At 43.2% G+C, this 14,934-nt stretch overlaps 1 protein-coding gene across 1 annotated transcript in view; it reads left to right on the top strand.

The window, feature by feature from the left end:
* The window catches only part of LOC126419439 (sentrin-specific protease 1-like), a 34,977-nt gene extending 26,978 nt beyond the window's left edge, over positions 1-7,999 (top strand). The window contains exons 6-7 of the mRNA XM_050086626.1: positions 7,465-7,551; positions 7,813-7,999. Of these exons, the coding sequence (XP_049942583.1) occupies positions 7,465-7,551; positions 7,813-7,974 (249 nt within the window). The 3' untranslated portion in view covers positions 7,975-7,999. The remainder of the gene's footprint in view (positions 1-7,464; positions 7,552-7,812) is intronic.
* Positions 8,000-14,934: the final 6,935 nt, after the last annotated feature.

Genomic DNA, 14,934 nt, shown 5'->3' with positions numbered 1-14,934 from the left:
GTGTGATCATTCACAGAGAGTTTGCTGTCAATCTTGAAGCCCAGTAGTCTGACAGTCTCCATGTTTTCTTGGTCTTCAATGTTGGTTAGATTGCATATCAAATGTTGGGTTTTTTCTTCATCGATCTTCATTTTGTTTATTATGAACCATTCTTTTATTTCTTCAAACATCAAATTTGATGCACCAAGACCTTCTGCAGCTGTATGTCCTTCGGCAATAACCCCCCTGCGGGTCCGGGGGTAAGAATAGACCCGCGGTATTCCTGCCTGTCATAAGAGGCTACTAAAAGGAGTCTCAACTGTTTCGGCCTTTAATGTGATGGTCCCCTAAGGGGTTTGTCCACTCCATTTCAAAATTTTTCCATTAGTGCGTACGATTTGGGGAAGGACGCCTTACGTGATGCATTCTATATCCATCTTGCCCTAAGATCTGTCACATTCGCTACTGTCATGGAGTTGGACTTACACTGAGCTTCCAGCCACATTGGCTGCAGTGTGTTCTGGGTAGCCTACATTCCCTCCATTGTGCACATCCATCATTGCCCTCGTGATGTACATGGATATTAGACACCCGACAACCAGCACGGTAGCCAGTCCGTTGTGGTGGGGTCGTCATGTACCCTCTTGGTGGTAGCCCCCTGACTACACGGGGATTGCACTGCTGATGCCTGAGCTGCTACCTCCCCATGTATGTTGAGGAGTAGATGCCTATCCCTCTGGGGCATCGGGACTCCCAGCAAAGGCCATCCTGCCGGGTGGTCTTTGCTGTGACTGGGTGGCGCCCGTGGGAAGAGCCCCTGGTCAGAGTGGGTGGCATCAGGGTGGATGACCCGCAATGAAGCATGGTACATCATCTCTCGCTGGTGGGCCTCCACCAGCAGTCTCTAAGAGATCGAGGTTTGACTTCAATGGGAAGTAATTTGATCCGAGACTATTTCCCTCCCTGGCCACTCCATGGGAGGAACGTATGGCTAAAGAAGGCAGCTTATGAAAGGGTGTCTGGTGGCGTGTGCATCTATGTTCTTCACTCTCTTCACAGCAAGTTTGTCTCTCTACAAACACCTTTAGAGGCTGTCACTGTTCGGGTGTGGATGCCACAGGCTGTTACCGTCTGCAGTCTTTACCTTCCACCGGATGGTGATATCGCGCAGCATGTCCTGGCTCCACAGATAGTCCACTTGCTGCCACCTTTCTTGTTGCTGGGCCACTTCAATGCCCATAACCCTCTGTGGGGTGGGTCAGTGGCAACAGGTCAAGGCACCACCATTGAGCGTGTATTGGCACGGCTCAATCTTTCCATTTTAAATGATGGTGCCTTTACACATTTCAGTGTGGCGCATGGCACGTACTCCGCCATTGACCTTTCGATCTGCAGCCCTAGCCTATTACCTTCTGTCCAATGGAGTGTGCATGACGACCTGTGTGGTAGTGACCACTTTCCGATCTTTCTATCACTGCCACAACGTCACTCTTCTGGGCGCCCTAGCAGATGGGCTATGAAAAAGGCTGACTGGGACTTGTTCTCCTCCATTGCCGCTATTGAGCCTCTTTCTAATGAAGTCATTGATGCGGTGGTTCACTCAGTCACCACCGGCATCGTTACTGCCACAGAATCTGCCATTCCCCATTCTTCTAGGCCCCCTTGGCGGAAGACTGTGCCTTGGTGGTCGCCTGCGATAGCTGAGGCAATTAAAGATCGCCGGCGGGTGCTCCAGTGTCACAAGTGACATCCATCTTTAGAAAACCTCGTCGCCTTTAAACAGCTCCGAGCGCAGGCCCGCCGCATCATTCACCAACACAAGCAGGAGTGCTGGAAGCGGTATGTGTCCACCATTGGCCTCCATGTCTCTCCATCGCAGGCCTGGGCCAAGATTAGACACCTCTATGGCTATCGGACCCCTGTCAGCATCCCTGCACTCTCACTGAATGGAGCCGTTTGTACTGACTCCGATGTAATTGCAAACCTCTTGGCGGAGAATTTTGCTCAGAGTTCCACTTCTATGACTTACCCACTGGCCTTCCACCCCATTAAAGAGTGGATGGAATGTCGGAGCCTTTCATTTCGCACCCACCATCCTGAACCCTACAATTTTCCATTCAGTGAGTGGGAATTTCACATTGCACTAGCCACTTGCCCTGATACAGCTCCTGGGCCAGATCGCATCCACTGTCAGATGCTGAAACACCTTTCAGTGCACTGCCAGTGATGCCTCCTCGACCTTTACAACTGTATTCGGGTCGAGGGTGAGCTTCCATCGCAATGGCAGGAAAGCATTGTTATCCCCATTTTGAAACCTGGCAAGAACCCTTTGGAGTTGGACAGCTACTGCCCCATTAGCCACACCAACATTCTTTGCAAGTTGCTTGAACGGATGGTGAGCCGGTGGTTGAGTTGGGTACTCGAGTCTCGGGGCCTTCGGGCTCCATCTCGGGGTGGATTCCGTAAAGGCCGCTCTGCCGCCAACAGTCTGGTGAGCCTCGAGTCAGCCATCCGTACGGCCTTTGCCCGCTGGCAGCACCTGGTTGCTGTCTTTTTCAACATGTGGAAGGTGTATGATATGACATGGCGTCATCACATCCTCTCTACACTTCATGATTGGGGTCTTCGGGGTCTGCTGCCAATTTTCATTCGAAGTTTTCTGTCGCATCGAACCTTCCGCGTGCAAGTCGCTGCCTCCCATAGTTCCTCCTGAGTTTAGGAGAATGGAGTGCCACAGGGATTTGTTTTAAATGTCTGCCTGTTTTAAATAGCAATTAACGGGCTCGCTGCGGCGGTGGGAACGTCTGTCTGTGTCCTTGTATGCTGACGACTTCTGCCTTTACTGTAGCTCTATTGGCATTGCAGCTGCTGAATGTCAGCTGCAGGGTGCTATCCGCAAGTCACAGGCTTGGGCTGTAGTGCATGGCTTCCAGTTTTCGGCTCCCAAGACCCGCGTTATGCATTTCTGCCGGCGACGCACTGTTCACCCAGAGCCGCAGCTTTATCTTGACGGCGAACTTCTTGCTGTGGTGGAGTCACATAGGTTTATGGGTGTGGTTTTTGATGCCCGGTTGACTTGGCTGCCTCATATTCGGCAGCTTAAACAGATGTGTTGCCGGCATCTAAATGCTCTGTGATGCCTGAGCCACACCCGCTGGGGCGCCGACCGATCTACCCTCTTATGGCTCTACCAGGTGTTAATCCAGTCCTGTCTGGATTATGGGAACCTGGCTTATGGTTCAGCATCCCCTTCGGCATTGAGGGTGCTGGACCCAATCCTTCACAGTGGGATATGCCTTGCCACTGGTGCTTTCTGGACCAGCCCTGTGGACAGCATACTTGTGGAGGCAGATGTCCCTCCATTGTGATTACAGTGCCAACGTTTGCTGGCTGCTTATGCTATTCATGTTTGTAGCTTGCCCGGGCATCCTAACTGTCATCTTCTATTCCCACAGTCGCTCGTCCGTCTCCCAGAATGTCGGCCCCGGTTGGGTTGTACGATTGCAGTCCACACGTCAGAGAGCTTCTCTCCAGGCTTGGGGTTTTCCCTGTTCCACCTCCTTTCCAGGCCCCTCTGTGTATACACCTGTGGTGTGTGCCCCACCCTTGCCTTCGGCTCGAATTGGCACAGGGCCTGAAGGACTTAGTCCCTCAGGAGGCCTTTCGCCACCGCTTCTGTTTCATCCTCGCCATGTATCAGGGCTCTGGCATTGTTTACACTGACGGTTTGGTGGTTGCTGGTCATGTTGGTTATGCTCTAACTCTAGGGGACCATTCCGAACAATGTTCATTGCCGGCTGGCTGCAGCATTTTCACTGCTGAGCTGGTCGCCATCTTTCATGCCCTAGAGTATATCCGTTCCTGCTCAGGTGAATCCTTTATCTGTAGCGACTCCTTGAGCAGTATACGAGCTATCGACCAGTGCTTCCCTCGCTCTTGTCTGGTGATGGCTGTCCAGGAGTCCCTGCATACTCTTGCCCGTTGCGGCCGATCTGTGGTCTTTATATGGACCCCTGGTCATGTCGGCATCCCAGGCAATAAACGTGTTGACTGCCTTGCCAAACAGGCCACCAGTGAATCAACCCTGGACATTGGCCTCCTGGAGAATGATTTGCGAGCATGTCTTACGCCAAAAAGTTTTTGCACTATGGGACGCTGAATGGCGCGGTCTGACCACCCCTAACAAACTTCATGCCGTCAAGGAGACGACGACTGTGTGGCGATCATCCCTGCGAGCCACTCGCAGGGAATCCGTTGTACTTTTCCGGCTCCGCATTGGCCACACCTGCTTGACACACAGCTTTATACTGCGACATGAGGACCCGCCTCTATGTCGATGCGGGTCAGCTTTGATGGTGGTCCACGTTTTGTTGGACTGTCCACTTTTAAATGTGCTCAGGCAGATGTTTGCACTGCCTGATACGCTCCCTGCCCTTTTAAATGATTACACTTCTATGGCGGGCTTAGTTTTGCATTTTATTTGGGCAGGGGGCTTTTATCATTTAATCTAAGTGTTTGTCCTTTTTTGCATTGAGTCTGGCATTTAGCCTACGGTTTTAGACTGAACTTTTAATGTGTTTCTCGGTGGTTGGCTTTTCCTTTTTTTGTCTCTATGGTCGGCCAACCACCATCACACTCTGTGTGATTTTAATACGTTTTGTCTGGTCTTTGTCTCTGTTTCTCTTGTCCTGCGTCGCCTGTCATCTTTTCCGTGTTCGCTTTTATTCTCTGTGGGTGTTTTTAAGTTTTGGAGAAAGGGACCAATGACCATAGCAATCTGGTCCCTTTAATCCCCCAAACCAACCAGCCAACCAACCTTTGACAATAAGGGCAGTGTCATCTGCAAACTGCAACATTTGACTATTACAGCTCATATCATTGACATATACGAGGAATAGGAGAGGTCCTAAGACTGATCCTTGGGGCACTCCATGTTCCAGTTTTTGTTCAAGAGAAGTGAACTGCCTACTTTGATATTCGTTTTTGCAGTATTTACAGTGCTAGAGAACAACAAACACACCTCATTCCTTTGTACTACACTGTCCCACTTCTTTTCACATTATTATGAACTCTTCTCTTTAAGTTGAGTCTACTCTCCATTATACCTAAATAGTGATATGAGTCTATATCTACTAGTGGGTATGCCTTAAAATCTAATATCTAGTTTTGGAATCTGTCTGACCATGATGTAACCCAGCAAAAACAGTTAGATGTCTCCGTGTGATTTCCAGGTAAACCACCTCCTCATGCAATTTTTGAATAGTGTATTTGCAATTACAAGCTATTTGCTACAGAATTTTATCTTTCCCATTTTGCATTTCTGGTAATGAGCCCATGTTGTAACAAAACTTGGTCTTCTATTACATCCCCCACTACAGTGTTCCAGGCACACATGATTGCTAGTATTTTATCTCCCTTTATGTTCTGAATTACACGTTCAATGTCTCATGTATTTTCTTTCTTCATCTTCTGCCTGTGATGTAAGCATATACAATAGAGCTATGGTTGTTGATGTTGATTCGCTGGAGATTCTGATGAGAGAGATTGTATCACTGAACTGTTCATAGTAACTCAATCTTCCTGTAGCTAATGAATCATACTCCTATTACACCATATTTTACTGCTATTGATATATCCTATATTTGTCTGACCTGGAATCCTTTACTTCTTTCAATTTCCTTTTCAGATTTGCTAGCTTCCTTACCAAGTTCAAACTTCTGACATTCCACATTGCAGCAGATGGAATGTAATCTTTTTGCTGGTTATTAAATCTTTTTCACATGAATAGCTTCCCATTTGCAATACCCTCCTACTGAACTGAATGGAGAACTAACCTGGAATATCTCTCCAGTGGGGAAATTATCATAAAACTTTATCAATTACAAGCTACATTGCATATGGATACAATTGTATTTCTTAATGCAAAGGCTTCCATTTCCTTCTGCATTTTTATGTCATTGATCATTGCTCATTGTTCCACCTTTTAGGGGCATTTTTAATTTCTAGGGGTAACAGGGTGCCTAATGCCTGTCTACTCCTCCACTCACTGTGTAAAGGCCATTTTTAGGACAAAGTGATTCTTCATTCCAGAAATCTTCAGCTGCCATTGCCAATGATTTTTATTTGAAATTGAAGCAGCGACAGGGTTCAGACCTGGGATGCAGGATGTTTCGATCATTGGTCCATTGTGAATCTGAGTAACTTTAGGAGTTGGGCCCAGAATGTCAGTGGATAAACTCATATCTGTAGAACAGGAAACAGATAGTTGAACTTACATACCACAAGGTATTAGTATAATTCCCTAATTTTCTGCAGAACAGAGTGTTTACAACAAAAAATAATTTTTGTGTTCTATCTAATGGGACATACTAGTTTTGTAATAAAACTATGACATGGACTCCCATAAGCACCAAAAACATCACTAGCTGAGTAGAATGAATTTTACACCAAGTATTCTTTAAACTTTCTCTGAGTTTTAGTGTTTGAAGAGCAAGACAATTTCTGCTGGTAGAGCATTGAAAACTTTTGTGACAGATTAAGTCATTCCTTTCTGCCCACAGGTGGAATTTGTCTGCTCAATATCTAAGTCCTGTTTGAGTGTCTAGTGATACAGACATCAATAGCATTGATCAGAGGTGTAAGCACCACTGGCAGACAGAGTAGGGGCACTGAATAAGAATATCTGTGCCATAAACAAAGGACTGGGTACCCTGTGATGCAGGCGACTGCACAGTCACCCTTTTGTTTTGTTTGCTCGTACTAAAGTATTGTTCACTCACAATTGTCTTCTCTCTGTGATTGGAGCTTTCAGTACACCCATTAGGGCAATGTTCCATAACCTCATATTATTGCCATGATGTGCACAACTGGTTTTGAAAAGAGAGCTTTTATATTAATGAAACATGAAAAAGAATGATATACCAAGACAGATTCCTACAACAGTAAATGCGACTCAGAATGAATATCGCTCTCCTCTGAGCAGCGACATTTTTTTGTTGGTGGCTGAGTACCACAAAGATGATTCCATAAAACAGCAAAGCATAAAAATATCCTAAGTAAGCAGTTCTGATGGCAATCTTGTGTGTAAATGTTAAAATTGTGTGTAACCCCATTACTGTGCACAACTAAGAACTTACCACCCCACTTGATGTGCTTGTGGTCCATTACATTTAATATTTATGTTCTGTTCTGTGAAACATGAAATTGTGCATAAAGCAGTGTTTTTAGACATTCAGAGCGCATTCACTACAGATAAATCAGGTTCGTACTACAAATGTTGTATGGATCAGTTAAGTACAATTTATGATACCAGTAGCTTCTCATGTGGTGTGATCATAGTTGGTTCCATGAATACACAAGTGTAGTAAACTAGCTGAAATTATTTGGAGGGCTAAAATTTCACATACAATGAGGTCTTAGCTTTAAACAGTTTACATGTCCTTTAAAAAAGTTCAACAATGAAGCAAAAAATTGTAATTTTTACAGTTGTTATGGGATTACCTGAACAGTGAAAGCCTGGATAAAAGGAACGATGAATTCAATTATGATGGCTGGAAAACAGAAAATGTAAAGGTATTTATCTTAGGCATACTGATCCTATTTTTCAATCCTGTTACAAACCTTTAGCCACAAAATTTAAATGTCTTGCTCTAAGTAATTTTTGTCTAATATATTACATTACTGCTATTTGTATATTAAAGAAAAAATTTCATACTCACTTCCTTATACTTTTCATTCATAAATAGCTTAAATGGAAATGGAATCTGAATGTTAATGCCACCTGTGTCATTGACTTAATCCACTTTACTGAAATGTTTCCATTTTGAATTTCAGGAAATCCCACAGCAAGTAAATACCAGTGATTGTGGTGTATTTTGTTGTGTATATTCAGACTGTATCTGTCGTAATGCTAGTTTCAAATTTTCTCAGGAAGACATGCCATATTTTAGAAAAAAAATAGTGTATGAAATACTTTCAAAAAAATTGATGACATGAAGATGATAAAACTATTGTTGCATATACTGGTAGTGCAGATGGTATTATCTTTTTAAAAAATCCCATCTAATAGAAACATAAAAGGAATTTAAAATTCTGAACATAAAATTTTAATTTTTGACTTCGTGTATGGTTGAACGTGTTGTAGGATCTGCATAGAGAAGTCTAACAGGGTGTTATGTAGTTGTGATACAACAGTGAATAGAGTATTATTTTGAATCTGTAAAATTTATTTTTCAGCTAGGATATTCATGTGTAGGGTAATGAGTAGAACTGCTGTTCATTGTTAAATTTCTTTTTATGGAGATTAAAAAGTAAACTTTGTCTGTCAACACTCTCGTGTTGTTAGGTGTAATCTCCAAAAGCGGAATTTTTTGAAGGTGGAGTTACTTTTGATGTGCCTGTGTTGCTTGAATTGGCAACTGTAATATTTGCAGCTGTCATAAGCAGCAGAGAGGTTGTTGCATTATACAAATATTCAAATGATGGCTGTAACTGAATCACTGTTAATGAATGTTAATTGGCATTAAGGGTCATTTTACAGGTTTGCATTTGTTTCCAGTTGTGTGAAAAAAAAAAAAAAAAAGAAGAGATGACTGGATCATCAGTAGTAGACTTAAAAACAACTCTGTTTTCCATGTAGAGTACCATTCTTTATTTTTTTGAAATGCCTGCTGGCTTTAGCTATCATATTATATTCCTTATTTTGTGTATAATCAGCGTGAAACCGTGTATAAAAATTGCGCTTAAATCTAAAATGTCTGACATACAAGACATGTTTTGGTAAAAACTTGATCTCGGTCATTAGGTGGATATGATACATGGGTCAGGCCATATCACAGTATGTACACAATGTTGTATGTAATATGTGTAGCTAAGCATGTTACCTTAGTGCTTCAAACACAAGAAACTGTTAAATATTCACAATAGTTTAGCAGAAACTGTTAACTGCATTGCTGGGTTCCAAAGAATATGTACTGCTTTGTCTGAACCTTGTTATTGATTCTTTCTATACAGTTTTTATTAATATGTATTTATGATTAACAGACTAAATTTCCTGTAATGGTTCTGCTTAGATTTTGTTCGTGGTAGTGAGATGCTTTCATTTTGTGAATTATTAAGAATCAATTTGTAACAATACTGTGTACAATATGAAAAGAAAAGTTATGAACTGGTATTGAATTTTGTGTTATTACCTAAATATTTCCATTCATTTATTTAACTAGAGTATCCGTAAAACCAGGAATTGATTAAGAAATATGTATGGAGTCGTGTGGCCACCATCTTTAAGCACTGGTGACGTAAGGTTAGTAGATAAATTCAAGCTGAGCTTTTTAACTGGAAATGAAGCAGCTTCCATGAATGAAACTTTCTTATTAATTGAAAAGCTAACTTAAAACACAAAGCATATTATGGAATCTAACTAAAGTATTACAATTCTAATTACACAGCCTGCCTTTCACTGAGGATTATACATGCTGTCTTAAACTGATAGATGTTTATCATTGTTCTTGTCTTACTCATCATGTAACTTCACACTTCAGTCACATACTGAGGACAGTGTCTACTGAATCCTAAAATTCATGTGTGCCAAACATTCCATTCACCTGAAATGAACAAAACTCTGAACAAGAAGATAATTGTTCATTATTTCACAAACTACATAATTTTGTCTCCGATTTTCAGTAACAAGCCATCACATGAATAGCCATCATCCAACTGTGGCCAAATGAAAGACTGTTAGTCTATACTGCTGAAAATAATATAGTTGAATATAGTTGACTTGATTGGTGCTCTACAACCTGATCCACAAGAGTCTTAACCTTGTGTCCCAGCAATGCTCACTTGAAAATGGAGTGACTATATCTTAACAGCAGTCCAATTCCCTGAAACCACTTGTGTGTGTCTCTGACCTCCACCTACTTCCATGCTGGTGTACACCCCATATATTGTGCCTCCGTGCCTCCCGCCACTTCCCTTCCACCACAAAGCTGCTGCATGTATTCTGCATGCCATATTTCTATCTGTATTCCCTGTTGCTTCCATTATTCCCCCCCCCCCCCCTCCTCTCTCTCTCTCTCTCTCTCTCTCTCTCTCTCTCTCTCTCTCTCTCTCTCTCTCTCTCTCTTACTCTCTTACAGCTTTTTCAAAATGTGTATAGTTGAGATGATATTGATATTCCGTCTGTATAGAGTGCCCCATATAACTACTGCAATGCTCACATGTGATATTGCAAACCTCTGGGTTCTTGGGTAAACTGACTTAGAAACTTTGTCAAAGAACTGCATCATGAAATAATTTGTAAGGATATCTCAGGCTCAGTGTAACAATAGATGTGGCTACATGGTGTGAGATATGGTAATAATGACTAGAAAAAAGGAGTTGTGGTAGCTCTGTGATATGTAACACAGTGATACAGAAAGTATTCTGGAAGCTGGTCATCAGTGATAAGTGGATTAGTGTTCCTAGTCAGGTGGTATGTACAGGCTTGTTCTGTGAAGATATTACTAGCTTTCAGGGATGATGGAGAGGGGTAAATATATCAATTTCTACATCTACATCTACATCTACATCTACATTTATACTCCGCAAGCCACCCAATGCTGTGTGGTGGAGGGCACTTTACGTGCCACTGTCATTACCTCCCTTTCCTGTTCCAGTCGCATATGGTTCGCGGGAAGAACGACTGTCTGAAAGCCTCCGTGCGCACTCTAATCTCTCTAATTTTACATTCGTGATCTCCTCGGGAGGTATAAGTAGGGGGGAAGCAATATATTCGATACCTCATCCAGAAACGCACCCTCTCGAAACCTGGCGAGCAAGCTACACCGCGATGCAGAGTGCCCCTCTTGCAGAGTCTGCCACTTAAGTTTATTAAACATCTCCATAACGCTATTACGGTTACCAAATAACCCTGTGACGAAACGCGCCGCTCTTCTTTGGATCTTCTCTATCTCCTCCGTCAAACCAATCTGGTACGGATCCCACACTGATGAGCAATATTCAAGTATAGGTTGAACGAGTGTTTTGTAAGCCACCTCCTTTGTTGATGGACTACATTTTCTAAGCACTCTCCCAATGAGTCTCACCCTGGTACCCGCCTTACCAACAATTAATTTTATATGATCATTCCACTTCAAATCGTTCCGCACGCATACTCCCAGATGTTTTACAGAAGTAACTGCTACCAGTGTTTGTTCCGCTATCATATAATCATACAATAAAGGATCCTTCTTTCTATGTATTCGCAATACATTACATTTGTCTATGTTAAGGGACAGTTGCCACTCCCTGCACCAAGTGCCTATCCGCTGCAGATCTTCCTGCATTTCGCTACAATTTTCTAATGCTGCAACTTCTCTGTATACTACAGCATCATCCGCGAAAAGCCGCATGGAACTTCCGACACTATCTACTAGGTCATTTATATATATATATATTGTGAAAAGCAATGGTCCCATAACACTCCCCTGTGGCACGCCAGAGGTTACTTTAACGTCTGTAGACGTCTCTCCATTGATAACAACATGCTGTGTTCTGTTTGCTAAAAACTCTTCAATCCAGCCACACAGCTGGTTTGATATTCCGTAGGCTCTTACTTTGTTTATCAGGTGACAGTGCGGAACTGTATCGAACGCCTTCCGGAAGTCAAGAAAAATAGCATCTACTTGGGAGCCTGTATCTAATATTTTCTGGGTCTCATGAACAAATAAAGCGAGTTGGGTCTCACACGATCGCTGTTTCCGGAATCCATGTTGATTCCTACATAGTAGATTCTGGGTTTCCAAAAATGACATGATACTCGAGCAAAAAACATGCTCTAAAATTCTACAACAGATTGACGTCAGAGATATAGGTCTATAGTTTTGCGCATCTGGTCGACGACTCTTCTTGAAGACTGGGACTACCCGTGCTCTTTTCCAATCATTTGGAACTCTCCGTTCCTCTAGAGCAGGCTGTTCCAGCTCGTGGGCTCCATTGTGAACCGCGGAGCACTCCCTGCTCCAGGGAGCCGTGTCACTCACTGTGACCATTCAAGTGGGCCAGCATGCCGGCATGTGGCACGGCTGGCTGAGGCAGGCGGCAAGGCAAGCGTTTTGATGTGCCAGCTGCGTCTTACAAGATTGACAACCTCACACTCTTAGCTGCTAAGACGTGATGACGTGCTACACCAGGAAATACGATCTTCAGGAAATAAATAAGAAACAAATGTTTTACAAGAAATTGCATACTAAATTTATTGGGCCTCTGTAGTTTGAAATTTTCTTTCCATTGCAAGATCGGAAATATCAGGCGTCAAAGTGTTCGCAGCGTTAATGCGGAGGATGGCCTTCATTGTTGTATCCTGAAGAAGTGATCATTCCTTACTTTATAACTGTTTTCATTGCTAAGAAAAGCTGCTCACATCAAAACGTAGATCCATACATGCACATGATCTGAGCGGCATTGGTGTGAAGTTTGGGAAATTTTTTTTTTCTATAATGAACACTACCATCGTGACAAATACAACGTGTTGTAGTACCTCTCTTTCAACAAAGTTGAATTTTGCAAATCAATAATCTCCAATTGAAGTGACGATGACAAGTCATCGGTGGAAACTGAAAAAGGAGTGCTGAACACCTTAAGTTGCATTTCCAAACTAGTGAGGTCTCGGAATCGTGTTTCAAACGACACGATGAGCTGCTTTAGGTTTGCTTGGTAATCACCGCCGTTAGATGTCCATTACTTATCTGCCTCTCAAATAAACATAACTTTTCCATGAACGCTTTGATCTGGTCGTGCATGTCCTGCAATGACAGATTGAAATTATTCAGATGCATAGTTATGTCAGCTAGGAACGCCAGGTCTGATATCCATTTTATATCTTTCAGACAACGCATTTCTTCCCCTTTCATTTTGAGAAAAGGGGTATTTCCTTACTAATGGCAAAGAAAACATCAAGAACTTTTCCCCGACTCAGCCAACGAACTGTACTGTGGTAAGATATATCCCCATACTCTGCTTCCACATCCTTCAGGAATCCTTTGACGCCACACAAAATTCACACACTTCACGACATCTTTCATTACGCCACCTAGCTCTACTGTTTCAGCACACAGTGCCTCTTGGTGAAAATAACAATGAAGAGTCAAAATGTCTTTCCCGAATTCGTCCCTGAGTTTATTTTTCAAACGAGAAGCAAAACCTTGGTGACGCCCGATCATTTGTGGTGCACCGTCTGTCGCTACACAATGGAGCTTATCCCACGGCAAATTCATATTGCCACTGATTCACAAACAGCTTCAAAAATGTCACGTCCTGTTGTGGTGAAATCGAGTGGTACCACATCTAAGAGTTCTTCAGTTACTTGCAGCTCCATGTCAACACCACGCACAAAGACTGCAAGCTGAGCACAATCCGATATGTCAGTGCTTTTGTCAAGCGCTAACGAAAATGCAACAACGCTCTCCGCCTTTTTCCTGAGCTGTTTCTCTAAATCCGCCGCCATGTCCAGGATTCGACGAGACATTGTTTGCTTTGACAGGCAAACCCCTTCAATTGCCTGCACCTCCCTTGGAAACAAACATTTTGCAACTGCTGCCATGCACGATTTTACGAGTGGTCCCACCGAAAACGGTTTGCCACTCGTCGCAGTGATGTGAGCGACCCTGTAGCTTGCTGGAATTGCAGATTCAGTAGTGTTTTCTCCGCTCTCATTCACGTGAAAATTATAAACGCATTACAGAACATGAACTATGTTGCATGTTTTGATACCCTCTGTATTACGAATCCGTTTTTAAACATACATCTACTGGTATGTCGTTCTTAAGCCTGGCTACCAGTTCTCTGCGTGCAACGCCTTCTGCCTGACTGTATTTAATTCTGTATATTGTACCTCTTCGCAGAATTAAATACTTTATGACATACAAAACACTGCGGTCGACCATCCCTCTCAATGAATAGAAAGGTATCCTCCAATAGAGGTACAGAGCTTCCGGGCTAGTCATATCTGTCATTGAGCACGGATTATTACGGCTGCATGCGGCAAGGGGGGCAGTGAGTTTGCTTTCCCCCTCCACGCAGGCTCCGAGCTGCCGCAGTGAGTGCTCCAGAGCACTCCGGCTCCCTGGAGCTCGGTTGGAACAGCCTGCTCTAGAGACTTGCGGTACACGGCTGTTAGAAGGGGGGCAAGTTCTTTCGCGTACTCTGTGTAGAATCGAATTGGTATCCCATCAGGTCCAGTGGACTTTACTCTATTGAGTGATTCAAGTTGCTTTTCTATTCCTTGGACACTTATTTTGATGTCAGCCATTTTTTCGTTTGTGCGAGGATTTAGAGAAGGAACTGCAGTGTGGTCTTCCTCTGTGAAACAGCTTTGGAAAAAGGTGTTTAGTATTTCAGCTTTACGCGTGTCATCCTCTGTTTCAATGCCATCATCATCCCGGAGTGTCTGGATATGCTGTTTCGAGCCACTTACTGATTTAACGTAAGACCAGAACTTCCTAGGATTTTCTGTCAAGTCGGTACATAGAATTTTACTTGCGAATTCACTGAACGCTTCATGCATAGCCCTCCTTACGCTAACTTTGGCATCGTTTAGCTTCTGCTTGTCTGAGAGGTTTTGGCTGCGTTTAAACTTGGAGTGAAGCTCTCTTTGCTTTCGCAGTAGTTTCCTAACTTTGTTGTTGTACCACGGTGGGTTTTTCCCGTCCCTCACAGTTTTACTCAGCATGCACCTGTCTAAAACGCATTTTACGATTGCCTTGAACTGTTTCCATAAACACTCAACATTTTCAGTGTCGGAACAGAAATTTTCGTTTTGATCTGTTAGGTAGTCTGAAATCTGCCTTCTATTACTCTTGCTAAACAGATAAACCTTCCTCCCTTTTTTTATATTCCTATTAACTTCCATATTCAGGGATGCTGCAATGGCCTTATGATCACTGATTCCCTGTTCTGCACTTAGTCGAAAAGTTCGGG

The sequence above is a fragment of the Schistocerca serialis genome, chromosome 9 (assembly GCF_023864345.2).
Source record: "Schistocerca serialis cubense isolate TAMUIC-IGC-003099 chromosome 9, iqSchSeri2.2, whole genome shotgun sequence".
In the NCBI taxonomy this organism is placed as follows: domain Eukaryota; kingdom Metazoa; phylum Arthropoda; class Insecta; order Orthoptera; family Acrididae; genus Schistocerca; species Schistocerca serialis.
Note: the sequence above shows the minus strand (reverse complement) of the source record. Positions and strands in the feature narration are given on the sequence as shown.